Genomic DNA, 21025 nt, shown 5'->3' with positions numbered 1-21025 from the left:
AAAAAAAAAAAAAAATCTTTACCTGAAAGAGGAAAAGTGAACTTACACTTTCTTATGTGAAGGCCAGCATCAGTAAGATTTTCAGTTGCATCGATGGGTTGCATCACTCATTCCCTGCATCTTGTAGGAGTCGTGTCTATAAATATACTGATATACATGACCAGGATCAGTGTGAGTCTCCTGTAGGCCCTCTCAGATAATGAGCACATGGCTTGTTAATCTTCCCTGGTTCTCTCTGTTCCATTTTCATTAGTGAGACGTTTGAGAGAAACAAGATATTAGCAGAGCCAGATTCCTGTGGTCTCTTTTTTACACTCATTTAGATAAACTGAAATGGGAGAATGTTTGAGATTAAAGCCTTCATGTACTCTGGAATAACAGGCAGCCAAAGGATTGCCTTTCTGAAACAGAAAAGAAAGTACACCGACCTAAGTTGCTGGGCCAGTCCTGTGAACTGTCTGTAGGTTTGAAAAGGCTCATTTCTCCTGAAAACCAAGTGTTTCTGATTCCTAGGCCAAACCCTCCACCTCTCACTGATTGTGCTGGGCTCTTCAAGAAGCGACCATCTGTCCATAAGGGCAGGATTCCTTCAAATTAAAACAAAGGAAAACAAGACAAACCCAGCAGCAGGCATTTAATTACATCCAACGCTGAAGGGTAGGTTGTTTCTGTCAAAAAGCAGTTACGTTTGTGCACAGGGTCCTAATTAAACTGTTCACCCTTTCTCTATCTTTGGTCATAAAGAGGTCCCATAAAATCTCCTAGTGATTAGAAACCTACAGGTTGTTCTCCTTAGGAAGCACTGCTACTCAAAACAGCTCCCTAAAGTACAGCCAGTGATTGACTTTTAATAGCAAAAAAAAAAAAAAAAAAAAAAAAAAATTTAAAAACTAACTCCTAAAAAGTAAACATAGTTTTTAAATTACTAAATTTTTAAAAAATCAAAGACTTTATTGGATAAAGGTTACACAACATTCTTTAACATTTAAAACTCTGAGCATACTTAAGATGAGAAACAATTTTTATCATTCAAGTCTACAAAACAAAATAGGCTTATGAAGATTGAAATACAGACAAAAGGTAGCATGAAGCAAAGCTTAAATATTAAGCAACTAAAGCAATGAAAGTGAAATAGCAACATGGTAGGTCTAGATTTTAAATACCACCAAGTTTCATTTTTTAAAAAAGGAAAATCTGGTTTGCAACAAAACACCTTTGAGAATATGCCATGAGAAAAAAATATATATTTATATACTTAAAACCTGATCTCTCCCAATTCTTTTGCTTTATATTATTACTTCTTGGTCATTTCCATCACTCTACACAAATAAAGAATTCTAAAGCTTAATTAAAAATCTTGATTATACAATTCATGTATAATTCCACCATGGTTTGGGAGTTATCTGGTTCTTGAAGTGAGCCTGAAAGGTACTGCTGGTGTTACGTATCTGAAAGAACAAGACTGACCCAAACCAAAGCCCTAGACCACATAGAGTAGGGCACCCCTATAGTATAGTTCATGTCATCTTTAGAACTCCCTGCTGCTACAGTTCCTGAGCTGATTTTTTTCTGACTTGATAAAATATATAATGACTTCATAATATGTAATTTTCCAAACAGACAATTGTAGAATGCAATAAAAACTTCAAATTATTTGCAGTATAATTAGAATTTGCATTAAGCTCATTAGACACAAGACTGTCTGCCTCTTCTTCAAGTTGTAAAACAAATCATAGGTATATTAAATGTTTTAAAACTCACCCAGAACCCTTTGTTAATCCTGAGTCTGGGGTTATTAGGTAATTCCAAACTTACACAGTAACATTATGGAAAGTCTGACTACTTGAGCCAAGTGCTCAGTTACCTGTTATGTTGCTTCATATGAATTTTAAGGTTTTTTATTTTTTGGCATATTTTCCCTTTTTTGTAATAAGTAATCAATATGGATTACCTTTCTGGTTTAAAAAATAAATCAGTATTGCCACTAAAAAACTTGTTTTATTATTATTAAAAGTACGGCACCATCAAATATAAAATGCCTTAAAAATGTAGTACTAACAAGTCCATCTGGTTTTCTCATGTTTTCTCCATTCATTAAAAAAGAAAAATTAAGGTTTTTTATAATATTTACCAAAGACAAGAAAAAAATTACAGTCTCTATTAGTAAGAATTCATGCTCCATGCATGAAAAGTTTGACACTGTTTTAAAGGATCCTGTTCCTGCCACTTGTCCCCCAGGGCCAAGCCCTACTGACACCTGTTAGAATTTCTTGCACTTAGGAGGGGCTCTCTGTGGAGAGAGGTTCACATCAAACTTTAGATGTTGTCACCTTTTTTGAACTAGATAAAACCAGTAAGGATACAGACAATAATAAAAGGCTTTCCAACTCAGCAGAATTAAGGACTAGCTCTTGGAGTATACATTTGCACTCCAAGATCAACACTAGCCTATCCTCTTTGAGTCAAAATTTGAAAGGTAAGAATGTAATTATGAAAATGTGCACAAAATGTTAAATACTAGTGGCAAATAAATATATCTTAATATGTTCTAACAAGCAAACATATATTCAAGATAATACAGCCCTGCTTTACTAAAGAAGGAAAAGATCCAAATTTTGTTTGTGGGGTGGGGTGGGGCACTTTGCTATCCTTTCAGCAGGATGTTATTTTCTGTTGTTTCTACTGGCACCCTGAAGGAAACATTGGCCTTGGCATATGTGACTATTGCTGTTTCATAGAAGAGCCATTTTAGAAATACCTTTGCTTGTATCTGAACTGATTAACCTAAACCTTGGAGAAAGCACAAAGTTTAAGTATGAAAAATAATTCAGCATTTCTGCATCATCCCATGTCTTTTAGTCCTGTCCAAACTGTACTGATAAGAACTTCACATTCAAAAGAAGTTACTGTCAGTGTTTCTTCATACATAAAATTCAAGTGAGTTCTTGTGTGTGTAATTCACATCACTTTTCTCCTCATCTCATGCATGATTTATTGCAATAGTTTATTTTTTATAAAATATTCCCTAATACCTTTTCTTCGGTTTAAGATAGGACAATTTGCAAGTGCCCCTTTATAGACTTGTTTTTAACCACTGCCTTAACATTTACTTCTTAGTGCAGCTTTAAAAACTCCAATTTCATTCAGTCCTGATGCTCTGGTGTTCTCTGTGTCATTGTGGTACAGGTCCATGAAACCAGCAGCCTGCTAATGTCTTTGTGCTGAAATATAGTAAAGAAAAGGAAGAAAATGTAGTTAAGCACAAGTAATTATATGAGGAAAAGATGTCCTTGTTGTTTAAGCCCTACATAGACTGTGGGATCACACCTGATTTTTTCTTTTAAATCGGTTAAACCTGACCGATGTTGTTTTGAGAAAACAACTTACTGCCACTCTAAACCAGCAGAAATATTCATGTTATTTCTGAAGTATTATCAGGCCAGTTTCCAACACAAGTAAAATGGATGTCATCTTTACATAATCAATGTGCACTTGAGTGTTTTTTTAAAAATACCCTTGCTTATAAATATCTGCCTAGTAACAGGGGAATTTTAACTTTGTTCTTTATATCGCCATTTCACAGTATAATGCTGTGAGAGTCAGCTTAGTTGCTGGGGACTGCTATGAAGCACCAACGGCCCTCTACTAGCACAGACTAGCCTACAGTTTTAGCAAATTTATAAACAGAGCCAGGCTATGTACAAATCAGCAGCAGGTTACACTGTCCACATACTTGCAGAGAGTAAAAAAAGAAGGAAGCGGAGGGTGCCTCCCCAGAAGTAGACACAGCATATCAGAAGGCATCAAGAGCACCATTCTGATACTAGAAGACAACACATGTACACTGGTTAGACTGACCAGTATCCCTTGTTACACCAGCAAACCTGATTATCAGCAGAGGCCTCTTCACCATACCTCCAACAAGAAGCAGGACTCCAAGCGCAGTAATTATAAAGGGCAGGGCTTATAAAAATTACTGCTAAATAGCATGACCAGAATGACCAACACTACCAACCTCCCTCTAATACTACGAAGTAGAAAGACGCCCACGGAAACCTTCTGCAATCCCTGGTTATGCCTCTCAAACCTGAAAACCCAAGTCCAACATGAGTTTCAATTCCAAAAGAGATGATCCGTGGAAAGAAAGATGAATTTTTTGGTCAAATGCATTTTTAAACCAAAAATGGTATTTCAGTGGAATAATAACAGACACAACAAACACAATGCAACAAGGAAAAGAGAAAAACCACCCCATCCTTCCCATTATTTAACTTCCAAACATTTCACAGGAGGTATCTTCCCCATGATTTGACAGAACTAACTTGATTTTGTGTTGCCTTCCGGTGTTCCCATGCTTCCTTCGCTTACTAAATTAGGGCCTACAAAATACATTTCGCAGGGTATTCTATCACGTTTCTCCTCAAGCAATGAAAAGTGACCTCTAGGGACAAATACTACACACATCAAGATGAAAGATGAATGTAATCCTTGCTTCTGGAAAAAAAATCAAAAACAAAAAAACAATGATTTATGCTGTTTTGAAATTTGACATTGAGCTCAGTTTTTACCTTCTAAAACTAAGATACTATGCTAGTATGATTGCAATACTAATAGATTCAGGCTCACACAGAACTTTGGAAGCAAATGTTCCCATTTTATAAACTGAAAGAAAAAACGGTAAACACCCAATCCCATGTACAATCCCATTTCCTTCTATTTATGACTCTCAATATTTGGCTTCAATTTTAGTGAGGCCTGTTCAAGTTCAGTTAAAATCTATGGCAGGAAAGGCAAGGACTCAAGCAGATCTTACTATTCCTATGAGAGGTGCAGAAAAATAAAAAACACTATTCCCTCAAGAGATACGCATCTTAAGGGTAGCTACCACTCCTACGCAGATAAGTGTCCAAAATCCCAACTGCAATCTCTAATCCAAAATTTGCCATTCTGACCCAGTTTGCAAATTACAGCTTCCATGCAACTATACAGTTCTTCACTAGCTGTACAAACACCAGAGGGTTAAACAGCCTCACTTCAAGGAAGCAATAAAAGTAGTAAGTTTCAAAGCAGTGCAAACACACAGAAATCCCTGAACTTTTCCGACCCTATAAGGGCCCAAAATAAGCCTTTTAGGCATTATCCAAGGAGTTATTAATAAATGTACTTAAAGAAATAGACTATATTTCAGCACTATCTTTTACCATCCTCTCAGGGGTTATTAATAAATGTACTTAAAGAAACAGACTATATTTCAGCACTATCTTTTACCATCCTCTGGAATTCTGAGTTGCTTTATGTAAATGATAATGGTTTTGAGACTCACTAAGAATATATATACATATGTGTTCATATATATATTCTTATATATATATATACAGTTAAGAAGTAATGACTAAGAAGTTTAATGAATATAGAAGTGACAAAAAAAAGACTGAGATAGTGAAAAGATAAAAGAAATCCAGTATTTTTGACTTTCCATGGAGACTCAGTTGCTATTTGACATAATTCTGCAAGGTCACACCCAACTTCTACCACCCTAAGAGAATCTGCTCTCAGTTCACGGAAGCTCACAGGAGACTCCTGTTTTTTGGCATGGCAGGTAGTATCAATGGAAAGTTATATTCATTCATTAAAACTATCACCTACACAAGGCACACCGGCTACCAAGGTCAATGAAAACTAAAGAAAAAGAACTAATGAATTCTTTTAAGTCTAGCCTAATCTACTTCAGGAATTATTAAGTGATGACATGATGCCCTCTTCACTTTGTGGCAGGGCTTAAAACAGACAGACCTGCCCGTTTCACTGTTAACTTCAATGCTCCCAGTCTGAATCCACAGTGGTCTGTCAGACACTGTAAGGGAGCAGCAGGACTCGTCACTGTCTGATGTAATAGCTGCCATTTGTTGAGACCTATGGTAGAAAAAACCAAGTTAACAAAAATAAAGCATTCGAGTTTTTTTAATCCATCCATTTTACCAAAAATAGTTTTAAAATAAGACCAAAATTCAGGTGAATTTTCATAACAAATTTATTCTGGATAACTTGCTGGCTTCACAGAAAGAGAAGCTTTGGTACTAAATGAAAACAGACTTAAGAGCCGTGTGGACACAACAGCCTTGGCCCAGAGAGGGCACTCTCCGGCTCAAGAGAAATCCGCAGCAAGATGCCATGGGGCACACCAAGACTCTGCCCTCCAAGCAAACTTACAAATGAAAGAGGAAATGCTAACTCACACTGGGTGTTCCTAACAAAAATTTCTTACTAATCTCACATTAGCCTAGTGCTGAAGAAGTCCTGATCTTCTCAGTCAGTATTCAAAGATAAGGCTGAACCTGTCATCCCTGTCCACACTATATAATTAATGAGCTCAATGACTTTTTTTTTTTTTTTTTTTTGAGACAGAGTCTCGCTCTTGTCACCGAGGCTGGAGTGCAGTGGCGTGATCTTGGCTCACTGCAACCTCCACTTCCCAGGTTCAAGTGATTCTCCTGCCTCAGTCTTCCAAGTAGCTGTGATTATAAGGCGCCCGCCACACCTGGCAATTTTTTTATATTTTTAGTAGAGATAGGGTTTCACCATTTTAGCCAGCCTGGTCTCAAACTCCTGACCTCTGGTGATCCACTCGCCTTGGCCTCCCAAAGTGCTGGGATTATAGGCGTGAGCCACCACACCGAGCCTCTTTTGACCCTTTTTAGCAAAATGACCAAGCACTGCCTGAACTCCTTTCCACTTTAATCCCAATAACCGCACTTGCATACTATTCAGGACCTAAATTTACTGTGTGAGGTAATACCTCGTTGAAATAACAGTTATAACAAGATAAGCTTTTTTATGACACTTAAGCTTTCAAAACAGACTTCAAATACTAAGTATAATTTAAATGAAGGACTGCTATCTTAAGCCTAATTTTTAAACATATTTGCTTGTTTGCTTACTTTCCTAACTATAAAAAACAATTCACCTATCACATCAATGTAGTCAACTCTGGGATCATTAGTTAGATAACATCTAGTCTTTATAATAATTGTTTTTTTAATCCTAAGTTAAAATTAGAAGCAGCAGTATATAATGAAAACCTTATAAAAGGCTTTTTTGACTCATTGAAAAGATTTTGTATACACCTGATCTAGAAAAATAATTCCCTCTGAATTTTAACTCAGGGGAAAATAATTTTTTAGGTGAGATTTAATAATGAGGTATTTATCCTTTTGTTCATGGAAAAACTTAATATACTATCAACTATAACCCAACAGCAATCACACAATAAGGGAATCTGAGTGCACTAAAGAAATTATCTTTTGAGGCCGGGCGCGGTGGCTCAAGCCTGTAATCCCAGCACTTTGGGAGGCCGAGACGGGCGGATCATGAGGTCAGGAGATCGAGACCATCATGGCTAACACGGTGAAACCCCGTCTCTACTAAAAATACAAAAAACTAGCCGGGCGAGGTGGCGGGAACCTGTAGTCCCACCTACTCCGGAGGCTGAGGCAGGAGAATGGCTTAAACCCGGGAGGCGGAGCTTGCTGAGATCCGGCCACTGCACTCCAGCCCGGGCGACAGCGCAAGACTCCGTCTCAAAAAAAAAAAAAAAAGAAAGAAAGAAATTATCTTTTGAACCTGTCCAAGTAAAACTTCTTAGGTTTCAGCAATCATTCTAAAGAATCTCCTTTTCAACTTTAAGCAAGGAGAGTCAAGATGTATCAAAGAATGATCTCATCTTTCCCTGCGCAATTCCTCACCTGCAACCCCCTGAAATGTCAAAATATTAACAAGCCAGTCCCTGGTCCACAGTGCCTGGCCTGTGAGTCTTTTGTGCTAATGTTTAAGATAATCTTCCCCTCAATGCTTTTATGGTCTCGAGGCTTTTCTTTAGAAATTTACCACTAGTACAGGATATCCATTAGGAAGAGCCAAGGAGACCCAGCTGTGATGCAGTAAGTGGCGGGAGAGACCTATGAAAAGGCGGCAATTTCATCGGAAATTACTTATTTTGTCCTTTGAGAGAAAAGTTTAAGTGCAACAATGGCAACTATTCTTGGGAAGCAGCAGAACTGTAACAGGGAAAATCAGAACAGGGTAACCCTCAATCTCCCTCTTAGTGTGCACGAAAGAAGTAGAGCTTATGCTCTTAAAGCCCACAATTAAAAACTAAAATCTTAAGAGCATTGACATGTACCTGTTCTCACTGAACACTCCAAATGAATTTTCTTAATACAGTAAAGCATGATGCAACATGAACAATCAGGAAAAGCATCAATAGTGTCTCCTCTTACAATAGCCCTTCTGGATTTCTCACCTTAGTGCTATTTTTCTAACCAACTCTTTCACTAGAGTTTTAGACAAACTGCACGTACTTCTTCCCGGTATACCAGGACGCACACCAAGATGTGCCACTCCCAGCCAGATTCCTTGCTAAAAACTAAACTGTTGCAGGAGATGACAGATTTGTGATTAAGAACATCCCCAAAAGGAGCCATGGGTAAAAATGACTATCCTCAGGAAAATATGGCCACACCACACACAGATCAAGGCCTTGGAATGTGTGGCATTTCCCTCCTAGAAAGAGGAGACAATCTACTCAATCATACAAGCAGCAATAAAAATGAAAATGTTCAAATCCTTTTTCACCATACTGCAAAACATTAAAACAGTAAAATGCTATGGTCCCAGGGAAACACAGCACCTATGCAAATCAGCTAATTTACCCAAAAGCTGACAAATGTGGCTTTGTAGTTCTAGCACATTTGTGAAGTTCTCCTAATAGGACCTCCACTACATTGAGCCCTACCAGCTCAGATACTTCTCATGTCTCAGGGAAAGGATTCGGGATGTGCAGGCATCTGAGATGGTCATCGGTCATTAGGACGTGTCTGAACCAGAATTGCTCACAATTCATTCACAAGAAGACAATCATTCCTCCCCATGCCAGGCCCTGTGCTTGGCATAAGGGAGAGGAGAATAGGAAAGTGAGTACCAGATCACTGAAATTTGTGTGTTAAATAAATGAATGGGGCAAGAGTTGAAATATGTTAACACAGGTCTCCTTTAACCATAATCCTCATGACCTTCGATTCAGTTAACCTCTACAAATGCCTATTAAAACCAGTGAGTTCATGCTACTTCCAGAGATTTGTGAATAATCATACTATGATTCTCGAAATTTTCAGGTATGAATAATATTGTTATAACATATTTTCATTTATACTGAGTATATGCTGCAGAATGATAGTATCAAAAGCTACCAGAATTGACTGTGCAACACAAAGTGATTGCAGTGGTAGTAATGATAGCAAGTATTTACACAGCCTCATGCAAGAAATTTTTTTATTGCTTTAAATATTCTTTTAAATTCTCACAATTACCTTATGAGGAGATACTATTATTCTCCCTATTTCACAGGTGATGATATTGGGAGTAACCTGCTTAAGATCACATAGTTTGTAAGTAGCTGATCCAAGTCAGGCTCTGAATCCAGCAAATCTGGCTCAAGAGCTTGTACTTTGAGCCATGTGCCTGGAAAGTGAAAGGGAATGGTTCTTTGCTCAATAAAAGCCTGCTATTAATCACTACTGTTGCAAAAATCTTTTTTGTGTTTTTTTCAGACGGGGTCTCACTCTGTCGCCCATGCTAGAGTGCAGTGGCACAATCATGTCTAACAACAGCCTCAGCTTCCAAGGCTAAAGTGGTCCTCCCACCTCAGCCTCCCAAGTAGCTGGGACTACAGGGGCACACCACCAAGCCCACCTTATTTTTTCGTATTTTTTGTAGAGACAGAGTTTCACCATGTTGCACATGCCGGTCTCAAACTCCTGGACCCAAATGATCCTCCTGCTTCAGTGTCCCAAAGTGCTAGGATTATAGGCATGAGCCAAGGCGCCTGGTCCTAAAAATGTTAATGAATGCTTAAACTCACCTGCATCACTGGCAAGTCATATATATACTCCTGAGTATCCATTTCTATCTTTTCCACTCAACTCGATGACATTCTCACATTACAAAAAATTTTTCCACAGGCAATAAAAAAATTCCATCGCATTTTACCTGACACTCCTAGGCTTTTCAATAGCTTTTAAGTGAATCTAAATGAGGGACACTGTGGGGTACAAAATTACCTTATATAGTAAAAAACAAAAGAAAAAAACAAGAAGCCCTTGCTAAAACCTGATACGCATTTTATTTATTTATTTTTTTTGAGATGGAGTTTCGCTCTGTTACCCAGGCTGGAGTACAGTGGCACAATCTTGGTTCACTGCAACCCCCGCCTCCTGGGTTCAAGTGATTCTGCTGCCTCAGCCTTCTGAGTAGCTGGGATTATAGGTACCAGCCGCCATGCTCAGCTAATTTTTGTATTTTTAGTAGAGACAGGGTTTCACCATGTTGGCCAGGCTGGTCTTGAACTCCTGACCTCAGGTGATCCAGCGGCTTTGGCCTCCCAAAGTGCTAGGATTACAGGCGTGAGCCACTGCGCTCAGCCCCTGATATGCATTATAATTACAAGGCTTTTAGTTGAGAAGAGGAAAAAAGTGTGATCATAACAGGCTAACACTTCAGTTATGAAGTACTTGGCTTTTCCTTGTAGATACTGACAACCAGGATAGAAAAAGTTATGAGATGTTTTAATCATGGTTTCTGGTTAAGACTCAGATTTCCCAGGCAGTATAAGGAAGTAACTGCCAACTTTTTGTTCTTTTTTTTTTTTTTTTTTTTTTTTTGAGATGGAGTCTCGCTCTGCCACTCAGGTTGGAGTGCAATGGCACGATCTCGGCTCACTGCAACCTCTGCCTCCCGGGTTCAAGCGATTCTCTTGCCTCAGCCTCCTTAGTAGCTGGGATTACAGGTGCGCACCAGCACGCCCATCTAATTTTTGCATTTTTAGTAGAGACAGGGTTTCACCACGTTGGTCAGGCTGATCTCGAACTCCTCACCTTGTGATCTGCCTACCTCGGCCTCCCAGAGTGCTGGGATTAACAGGCATGAGTCACCACGCCCAGCTGTCACATGTCACATTCTCTTTTTTTGAGATGAAGTCTCGCGCTGTCACCCATGCTGGAATGCAGTGGCGTGATCCTGGTTCACTGCAACCTTTGCCTACTGGGTTCACACCATTCTACTGTCTCAGCCTCCCGAGTAGCTAGGACTACAGGCACCTGCCACCACGCCCAGCTCATTTTTGTATTTTTAGTAGAGATGGTGTTTCCCCATGTTGGCCAGGCTGGTCTCGAACTCCTGACCACAGGTGATCCGCCTGCCTCGGCCTCCCAAAGTGCTGGGATTACAGATGTGGGCCACCGCATCCAGCCTTTATAACCGTCACATTCTTATGATACAAAGAAACTTCCATATTTAAATAATGACTGTTTTCAACTTTTTTCTTTTTTTAAACAGTTTCACTCTTGTTGCCCAGGCTGGAGTGCAATGGCGTGATCTCGGCTCACTGCAAGCTCCGCCTCCCGGGTCAGGTTCAAGCAGTTCTCCTGCCTCAGCCTCCTGAGTAGCTGGGATTATAGACATGCGCCACCATACCCAGCTAATTTCTGTATTTTTAGTAGAGATGGGGTTTCACCATGTTGGCCAGGCTGGTCTCGAACTCCTGACCTCATGATCCGCCCGCTTCAGCCTCCCAAAGTGCTGAGATTACAGACGTGAGCCACCACGCCTGGCCAGAATATCAGAGATGTGAAGAAACAATATTTAGCTGGGTGCAGTGGCTCATACCTGGGTGCAGTGGCTCATACCTGTAACCCCACCACTTTGGGAGGCCAAGGCGGAAGTTACTGTTTGAGCCCAGGAATTCAAGACCAGCCTGGGCAACACAGTGAGACCCTGTCTCTACAAATAATTTTTTTTAATTAGTCAGGTGTGATGGTATGTATCTGTGGCCCCAGCTAAGAGGCTGAGGTAGGAGGATCGCCTGAGCCTAGGAGGTCGAGGCTGCAGTGAGTCATGATTATACCCCTACAGTCTAGCTTGGACGAGAGTGAGACCTTGTCTCAAAACATATAAATATATATATATATTTAATTCACCTTTAAACTGAGTTTGCAATTGGTCTGTTTTTAACATCAAAGCTTTATGGGCTGGGCACAGCGGCTCACACCTATAATCCCAGCACTTTGGGAGGCCGAGGCAGGCGGATCACCTGAGGTCAGGAGTTGAGACCAGCCTGGCCAACATGGTGGAACCCCATCTTCCTGCCTCGGCCTCTGGAGTAGCTGGGACTATAGGCATGAGCCACCATGTTCAGTCTCATATATATTTTGTCAATTTTGAATATGGAAATCATTTAAATTAGTAAATGGAATTAAACCACTTTCCAAGTTTTATATACCATCACAGTTTTTTGCCATATTTTAATAATATATATACTATTTTTTGAAATTTACTTGCTTTTTCCACTTTTTATGTCGGTAAAGTTTAATGGAAAACAAATATGCCTTGATATAAAAGTTTACGCGGCCGGGCGCGGTGGCTCAAGCCTGTAATCCCAGCACTTTGGGAGGCGGAGACGGGCGGATCACGAGGTCAGGAGATCGAGACCATCCTGGCTAACACGGTGAAACCCCGTCTCTACTAAAAAATACAAAAACTAGCCGGGCGAGGTGGCGGGCGCCTGTAGTCCCAGCTACTCGGGGAGGCTGAGGCAGGAGAATGGCGTGAACCCGGGAGGCGGAGCTTGCAGTGAGCTGAGATCCGGCCACAGTACTCCATCCCGGTCGACAGAGTGAGACTCTGCCTCAAAAAAAAAAAAAAAAAAAAAAAGTTTACGCTACTGGAAGGGAACAGTTTTAACCAAAATCAACTAACTACTCGGTAAGTACAGTCACACTAATTCACCTAAAATTTTGGCAGTTACAGTTCTTAAAAATGGAGACACTGGCCGAGCAGTGGCTCATGCCTATAATCCCAGCACTTTGTTGGGGGCCAAGACGAGAGGATCACTTGAGCCCAGGAGTTTGAGACCAGCCAGGGCAACAAAGAGAGACTTTGTCTCTACTAAACATTTTTTTACAATTAGCTGGGCATGGTGACACGCACCTGTAGTCCCAGCTATGGTGGGGGTAGGGGGCTTGAGGTGGGAGAACTACGTGACCCCAGGAAGTCAAGGATGTGATCTCGCAACTGCATTCCAGCCTGGGTGACAGAGTGCGACCCTATCTCAAAAAAAAAAGTTGGTGGGGGGGCACCGATTAGCATTGTAAGCTACAGTCATTTCCTTGTATAGGACTACAGATTGATCAGGAAGGAATTCTGGAAGTGGGGCAATGCCAGCAGCATATTCCAATCACACCACTGACCAAGAAAAACACTCCTGTAACTTAATTTCCAACACCGTCTAGAAAATGCCATCCCAGATTTAAAAGATTTCTATCAAAACCAAATTACAGATGGAAGGTGGTGATGGTTGAACAATACTGTGAATGTATTTAATGCCATAGAACTGTATAATTAAAAATGATTAAGATGATAAATTTTACATCTATTTAACCACAATTTTTCAAATACCACACAAAAAAATCACAGTGCTCCATTAATATAACAAGGAGAAAGTGATTTCCACACAATGCCACAAGGAAAGGCAAAAAAAAAAAAAACCTGTTTGGATCTATAAATGTTAGGTCTCTTACTTGAGTAAAGATAAGACAAAGAGTTGTTTATCTTATGTTAGTGTCAATTATCCATGGTAATGACACCAAAATACCCTGGAAAACTAAAAATATACAGATCAGCTATATCACTGTGACTTTAAACTTCCTATTCCTTCATTGAAAATGGCACAACAAAGCATATTACTATTAGCTAATGCTTTCATTTTTTAATCCTGTTCATTTGTTGAATGAAGGAATACAGTAAATCTACACAAACTGTGTATCTGGAATATGAAGGGCCTATTAACTAAATCAGAACCAGGTAAAGGTAACTAATGCACCCTCACTGTTTTATTTTCTCCTGGAAATTGGCATGGCATCCTGTTTCTGAATTCCCTTACATCCAGCATGTTTTTTGTTTTGTTTTGTTTTTTGAGACAGAGTCTCACTCTGTCACCCAGGTTGGAGTGCAACCTCCGTCCGCCTCCTGGGTTCAAGCAATTCTCCTGACTCAGCCTCCCAAGTAGCTGGGATTACAGGCCTATGCCACCATGTGCAGCTAATTTTTGTGTTTTTAGTAGAGACAGGGTTTAGTAGAGACAGGGTTTTGCCACGTTGGCCAGACTAGTCTTGAACTCCTGACCTCAGGTGATCCACCTGCCTCAGCCTCCCAAAGTGCTGGGATTACAAGCATGAGCCACCGTGCCCAGCCATATCTGGCATTTTTTAAGAGATTGTTTTAATAGCTGTAATATAAGAACAATACCAAAACAAAAACTACATTTGCCTCAACTTAGAAAATGAGTCTTCATCCTCTCTGGAAAATTCCCTATTGGAGGCCATCACTAGGCACAAATTCCTGAATCAAAACATTAATTTTTCTAGACATCTGCCCATCTCTTCAGCTGTAAGTACTAATAAAAGTGAAAGCATGCAGCACAGACCATAGAAAATTCACAACTTCAAAGGGAAAACCTAATTTTAGATAAATTATAGACTTAAGGTATTTCCAATTCCCAATTGAGTTATTCTACAGACTTGTGACCTTTTCAACATAACCAATTTTTAGAAAAGTACAACCTGCTTAAATAGGAGTGTAACTCAATTTAATATTTTGCAATTTAGATACTCAGGTTCACTAATGAAGATCTATTCATTTAGTTGATTTTAGTATGAGTTCCCTGTTCTTTGCCTCCAGTCTGTTACCACATCAAAATTCCTGCTTTTTCAACTTAGTACCAATCTACAGTTACTATTTACAGATTTCTTCCCCATCAAAACCTTCTAGGGACACACCACCAAGTCATACAAAAAGGCTTCAGACTAATGAATCCCACTGTCGCTACCTCACTGATATATAGGGTTTTTTTCAGAGACAGGGTCTCACTCTTGCCTAGACCAGAGTGCAGTGGTATGATCACAGCTCACTGCAGCCTCCAACTCCTGAGCTCAAGCCATCTTAGCCTCCCAAGTAGCTAGGATACAGGCGAATAGCTGGGACTATAGGTGTGCACCACCATGCCAGGCTAAGTTTTTATTTTTCTGCAGAGATGGCAGGGGGGACAGGGGTCTATGTTGTCCAGACTGGTCTCGAACTCCAGGCCTCAAGCAATCATCCCACCTTGGCCTTCCAAACTGCAAGGAATATGGGAATGAGCCACCGCACTTGGCCTCTCACAGATAATTGTTTGTGGTCTTTGGTTCCACATCTGTAAATGAGAGTTGAATGGATGTTCCTTCCAAATGATTAGTCAGCTTCCTGGTCTATAAATTCTAGAAAGTAAAAAGGGAAAAATACTCTGATGCTTTACATTTCTGAGAATTTCCAGAAATAGACATTCTTAGCTTTCACAACTCTTCCTTCACTTGGTTTCTCCCCTTGCCAATCCTTTGTTTTAGCCACGACTCTTACTTAAGCCGCAGATTTGGTCTAAGCCAGTTTACTCCCACTGCAAAGGGAAAAAAAATACCCACTTCTGTTATCTCCATATCAAGAATAAGTGCCTTTTATCGTTTCAAAGAGAAATATAAAGTGGCTATAACTACCCAATTCAACTATATCTCCATCTGCAGTAGATACTGGACAAATGTATCTAAGACATTTCCATTGGAATAAAAGTTTTTAATATTCAGCTATTAGAGTTTAGAATACACATTTAAGATTAGAGAGATTCTTTAAAACTTGCTTCCCTACTGACACTACAAATGAAATATGCCAGACTGCCAGTTTAAAGCGAAGGGGTCATTTGGCATAATATCATTTGTGATACGCTCAACCTTTTCCTCAAAGGTGTGTTCTACAAAACTGAATGTTATTTTTATATTCAACAATCATGATTTTTTTTTTCTTTCTTCTCTTTCCCCATGGCTTCTGAAACAAATCAAATTTGGTTTATGCCACAAGAGCACATTTACCAAGCACTTGACCATATTAGTAATGTCCACTTCAAACCACTGTTAAGATAAAACTCACCCGGATCATTACACACAGCCTTGGAATTACATGTTTTGGTGACTTTTAAGTCTTTCTGAACTTTAGATTTCAAACTTTTAAAAACACCTGAATTAACAAGTTCATTAATCTGAAACAAATACTTGGAAAATCTTTTAGGATAGTTCCTTATAACTTCTCAACCACACTGTGAATTTCAATCAAAGAATTTTTTAAGTATAGTTGTTTCTGTTTGCAGGAAAGAATATGTTCTACTCAAGTGAAACATGTTTTTAAATTGTGTGTTTATAATAATCAAAAAGCATTGAGTTCCCCAGAAGAAATTCCACTTGGTTTTGCAGAAATTCGTAACCAGTTCATAACCTTAAGAAAGCTGACAAGACTATTGATTTTCAACCTCCATTAATCTTTTCATTATGCGTTCCATAACTATTTCAAATTGGATTTAGAAATCCACAAAAACTGCTAACACTTTTAAATTTCTAAAAGTATTGAAATTAGATATCCAAAAGTTGTTAAGACACAAAACGTACGAAAGCAACTTTAAAAATCTTGAGATAAACTTGCCTCCACAGCAAATCAGATATATTTCTCACTACTAATACAAAGCTAAAAATGGAAAATAAGAAATCAAATCTTAGGGACAGATGGACCATGTAGAAAAATAGTAAGCTAAGTTACTAGCCCCAAAAGCAGTGATATATGAGGCAGAAAACCAAACAGAAGAGACCGGTTGTAATTACCCAAATGTAAAAAAAGGAAGCATGTGATGAAATATTAAGGCTAAAAATTAAAATTCACACATTTATGAGAAATTGGCAGGAAGGGGGTATCAAATCTAAAAGCATTATCAAACCTCTATACTATAAAATCTTATTTTGAGAATATACTGATTCATCTCTCATTATTTGAAGTTTTCTTATCTCAGATAATATACTCCGATAGGGCAAATAGCAAAATAAAAGTTTGATTTTTCATCTCTTCTAAACACTCTTACAAAGAATAATTTTCTACCATCTTGAAATTTTTCAAAGCTTTTTGAGAAACACACACAAATAATTTGGATTTAGTTGATTTTATTTAGTTTTTTTTGGTTTTTTTTTTTTTTTTTTTACATTTCAAAGCATTATACAATTACATTTTCTCATTTTCTGACCTGCAAACAGATACCTTAAACGGAAATTATTTTGTTTTAATTATCAAATTAGGTACATCCAAAATGCAACAATTACACATACGACAATTAATTCACAAAGTGTAATTTTACTGGGACATATCCTAAGAATTTAGGAACAGCCAGTCAGGAGAAATCTGACCAAATTTAGCAATCAACTATTTACAAATCCAAAATCAAACCTATCTAAACTCCCAAACCAGAAGCTTGAAAGTATTTATTAAATCCCCACCGGACGAAAGACAGTGATGACTAACACCTATCCAGTCTTGACAGTTTTAATCCCAAACACTGGGCTATTTCCCCAGTCTGTAACTGAATAGCAAGCATCTGTTTGTCAAACACCTAACCATCTAACTTTTACACCATTATGCGCATAAGAAGGCTGCGTTCATTATTTAAAAAACAAGTAGTCATTAAATATCCACACTATTCCCCCAGCTCACCAAGCCCTTACTGCAATCCCAAATATGCAACCTGTGTCACACAGTGACAGGCTATGTTTCATATATATATATATGTATATATATGTGTATATATACAGTATTAGGTACAAATGGCAATTAACAGTCCCTACAAAAATTCAATTTCAGTTGAGGCTATGGCTCCTATGCCTTGGGATGGTTTTGAACTTCAAAACTGAAAAATACTGCTAAAATCTCATTTCCTTAACACAAAATTTGATTATATGTTCAGTTTAAGCTTCTCAGTCTAAAAATGGCTATAAGGTAAGTATTAAAAAGCCAGCCAACTGAGTGCAACTTCTCTCTCCAATCTGGCCAAGCTATTTCGTAGAAATTATTCCTGACTAGAAAATCTGTGGTGACTTCCAATGGTCTTGCCTACCTTACTGTCCATGTTCACGTTTCAAACTGTGTCAACAAAGCCCGCACTTCGGGGGTCAGCTGCTTGGCAGCCTTAGCTGCCTCTGTGATAGCCTTGCGATACAGGCCCTTTCTCTTCTTATTAAAGCGTGACTGGAAGTTTTCTAAAAAGGGGGAGAGTTGTGAAAGAGCAAGGAAAGATGTGGTTGGAGACCCAAACCATGAAATACGGGCCTCCTGTCGGACTAAAAGGCCGTTATCTTTCCGGCTCACAGTTATAGTAAGAATACGGGCTGGCCACCAAGGGAAGCCATATATCTTGGCCCAAACAATGTCCCCTACACATATGGTCCTGCCATCTGGTGTGACGCATTTAGAGACGTTTTTGGAAAAGACTTTCATTTTCAAGGAATTACTGAGCTTTTTCTCTTCCTTTGAAGAGGAGGAAGTGGAGGAGGTGGAAGGTGCATGCATACTGCCTGGAGGAAAATCAAAGCTTTCAGAAGAACTACACTCAGAGTTGGAAGATTTCAAATCATCTGTGCTATCAATGCTACACACTGAAGCACTGGAGGAGTCAGATTTCTTTTGATTTAGGGTCATATAAACAGAGATATTGTTTTTGCTGCCCTTTTTGCCCAATGTCTGTGGTTCATCCTGCTCACCAGGCACATGCACTTCATTTGTGTCCTGAACCTCACTGCTGGCCTCTTCAGGGCCTTTTGAGGGACTCTGATTTTCTGAAGGGGCCTCACCTGCTGAGCGGGTAGAGGTGCAGCGAGACTGGGGCTTGGGTGCCATCTTGCCACTCCGCATTTTCTCAAGTCCTGTCTTCAGAGAAGAGTCATTTTCTTCATTCCTGTACCTCTGTGGTTTTAAACGAACCCGGGGTGGAAGGGAACCTGAGCTAGGATTCTGATATCGACGTGTGAAATGGACTTTTGAATGTGCATTTTTGGAAGTAGAGGTTTCATTTTGCTTCTTTTGTGCCTTTTCTTTGGCAATTTTTAACACTTCCCGAGCTTTCACATGATCCATGTTCTTACTCTGGAGAACTTTTTTAGTACTTAACTGAGCTTTTGATGTATTTGCCTGAGCAGAAACTTTTACGACTCTGCCTCTGCTGTGAGCAATATTTGAAACCTTAACCACAGCATTTCTTTTCTGGCTTTCATTTTGGTTTTTCCCATCCACTTTATGGTCAGTTTTCAGTTTTTTGTTCACAGTAGTTACACTTTCATTTCTCCGTTTTTTATCTTCATATTTAGAAGAGTCACTTGCACTACTACCTTTTCTAATTTCCTTTTTTTCAGCAACAACACTGTTTTTACATTTATCACACAGAACTTGCCTGGGTCGTAGTTTAATAGCATTCATTATTGAAGTGGGTTCTTCCCTGTACATTTTTCGTTTGGGTCGCTTAATTTTCCGAGGAGGTGGCTGAGGTATTGATTGGTTATATGTGTCCCTGATAAACAAAGGGGGAGGATAAGGTGCTCCTTCATGGAAGAGAGGTGGTGGTTTGGAAGTCCACAGGCTTTCAGCCAAACTCAGCTCGGGATGTGGGACAGGAGAAGGGTCATCAGGAACAGCACCATTTGCTTCACACTTGACTTCTGTCCCTTCTTGGAATGTATTACTTTGGAGCTGCATGGCTTCTGGTTTATCCTTATATTCCCTTTTGGGAAATACTGTCACAGGGATACCATGGGGCCCAAACCTTTGAAAGAAACGGAAGAAAAAAAGAAGACATTAAGTTAACATCTATAATTCAATTTCTTAAACGTAAACAACACCTGATGCTTATTTACATAACCTTTCCCGAAAACTACTTCATATTAAAAAACAAGAACACAAATATCTACTATCTCTTCCCCCGAAAGTCCAGAGACCTTCATTTCTTTAGGTCCTATATTTTTGGTAAAAACAAACAGCTGCCCTAAGCAATGCAAGAATAGTTGACTATACTTAAAATAGGTATTTCCAGTATTGAATCAGAAAGAATGTTTTCTCAGACAGCTTTATGTTAAGCATCACATATATGACATTCACTGAATCACAAACAACATTTTCAGTAAATGCAACTACAACTTTTGTGAAACACACATATATTTCTTCCTCTGGTTATAACAGCTTTCAAAACTTCCACAAAGCAAATTCAGCCTTAACTATCCAAAACTATTTAATGAGTAAAATTCCATCTCAAATTTATTGGTTAATCACTGAAGATTCAAAAAAAGTTGCTCTTTTACTCTTGCATCCTAACTAGTTACCTATTCTGTCTCCCAAAACACAAAAATATCAAGAACTCAGTTACTCAAACTACTTCCAAAGCACATAGTTACAGAGCTGTGGCTTTCTAACTTTTTAAATCATCTCATATTAAGAAATATATTTGCACTGCAATCCAATAAAAACACTTATGAATGTATACATGCATCCATATATACATAAATACACAAACTTAAGCAAAAGTTTCACCAAGTACTTAACTGTGTATTTTGTGATACATAATTTCTTTTCTACTCTGGTCTACTTCCTTTGTTTTAAGGCTAGTCAGACCCATTAAACTGATTTGAAAACTCTGTTACGGGTCCAGACCCTGTTTGCACACCATGGTACCTAATACAAATCTTTAAAATTCTCAGTTTTTAATAACCTTATTTGATAGAGTTAGAAATAACAGTGTTTTGGACCAGGCGCAGTGGCTCAAGCCTGTAATCCCAGCACTTTAGGAGGCCGAGACGGGCGGATCACGACGTCAGGAGACTGAGACCATCCTGGCTAACCCGGTGAAACCCCGTCTCTACTAAAAAATACAAAAAACTAGCCGAGAGACGTGGTGGGCGCCTGTAGTCCCAGCTACTTGGGAGGCTGAGGCAGGAGAATGGTGTAAGCAGGGGAGGCAGAGCTTGCAGTGTACTGAGATCCGGCCACTGCACTCCAGCCGGGGCGACAGAGCGAGACTCCGTCTCAAAAAAAAAAA

The 21025-nt window shown here is 39.2% G+C and overlaps 1 protein-coding gene across 14 annotated transcripts in view; it reads right to left on the bottom strand.

Moving 5' to 3' along the window:
- The window catches only part of PWWP2A (PWWP domain containing 2A), a 66699-nt gene that overhangs the window by 16764 nt on the left and 28910 nt on the right, over positions 1–21025 (bottom strand). For 4 of the 14 annotated variants that reach the window (XM_026454421.2, XM_023218849.1, XM_023218846.1 and 1 more), the window contains one exon: positions 15927–19759. In XM_026454421.2, the coding sequence (XP_026310206.1) occupies positions 18076–19759 (1684 nt within the window). In that variant the 3' untranslated portion in view covers positions 15927–18075. Of the gene's footprint in view, positions 1–930; positions 3222–5793; positions 5914–13584; positions 15363–15926; positions 19760–21025 lie in introns of those variants that run through there. The other 10 variants (XM_023218845.3, XM_023218856.2, XM_023218855.3 and 7 more) reach the window with 7 other exon arrangements.

This window comes from Piliocolobus tephrosceles, chromosome 4 (genome assembly GCF_002776525.5).
Source record: "Piliocolobus tephrosceles isolate RC106 chromosome 4, ASM277652v3, whole genome shotgun sequence".
Classification (NCBI taxonomy): Eukaryota; Metazoa; Chordata; class Mammalia; order Primates; family Cercopithecidae; genus Piliocolobus; species Piliocolobus tephrosceles.
This window is presented reverse-complemented; position numbering and strand designations above follow the sequence as displayed.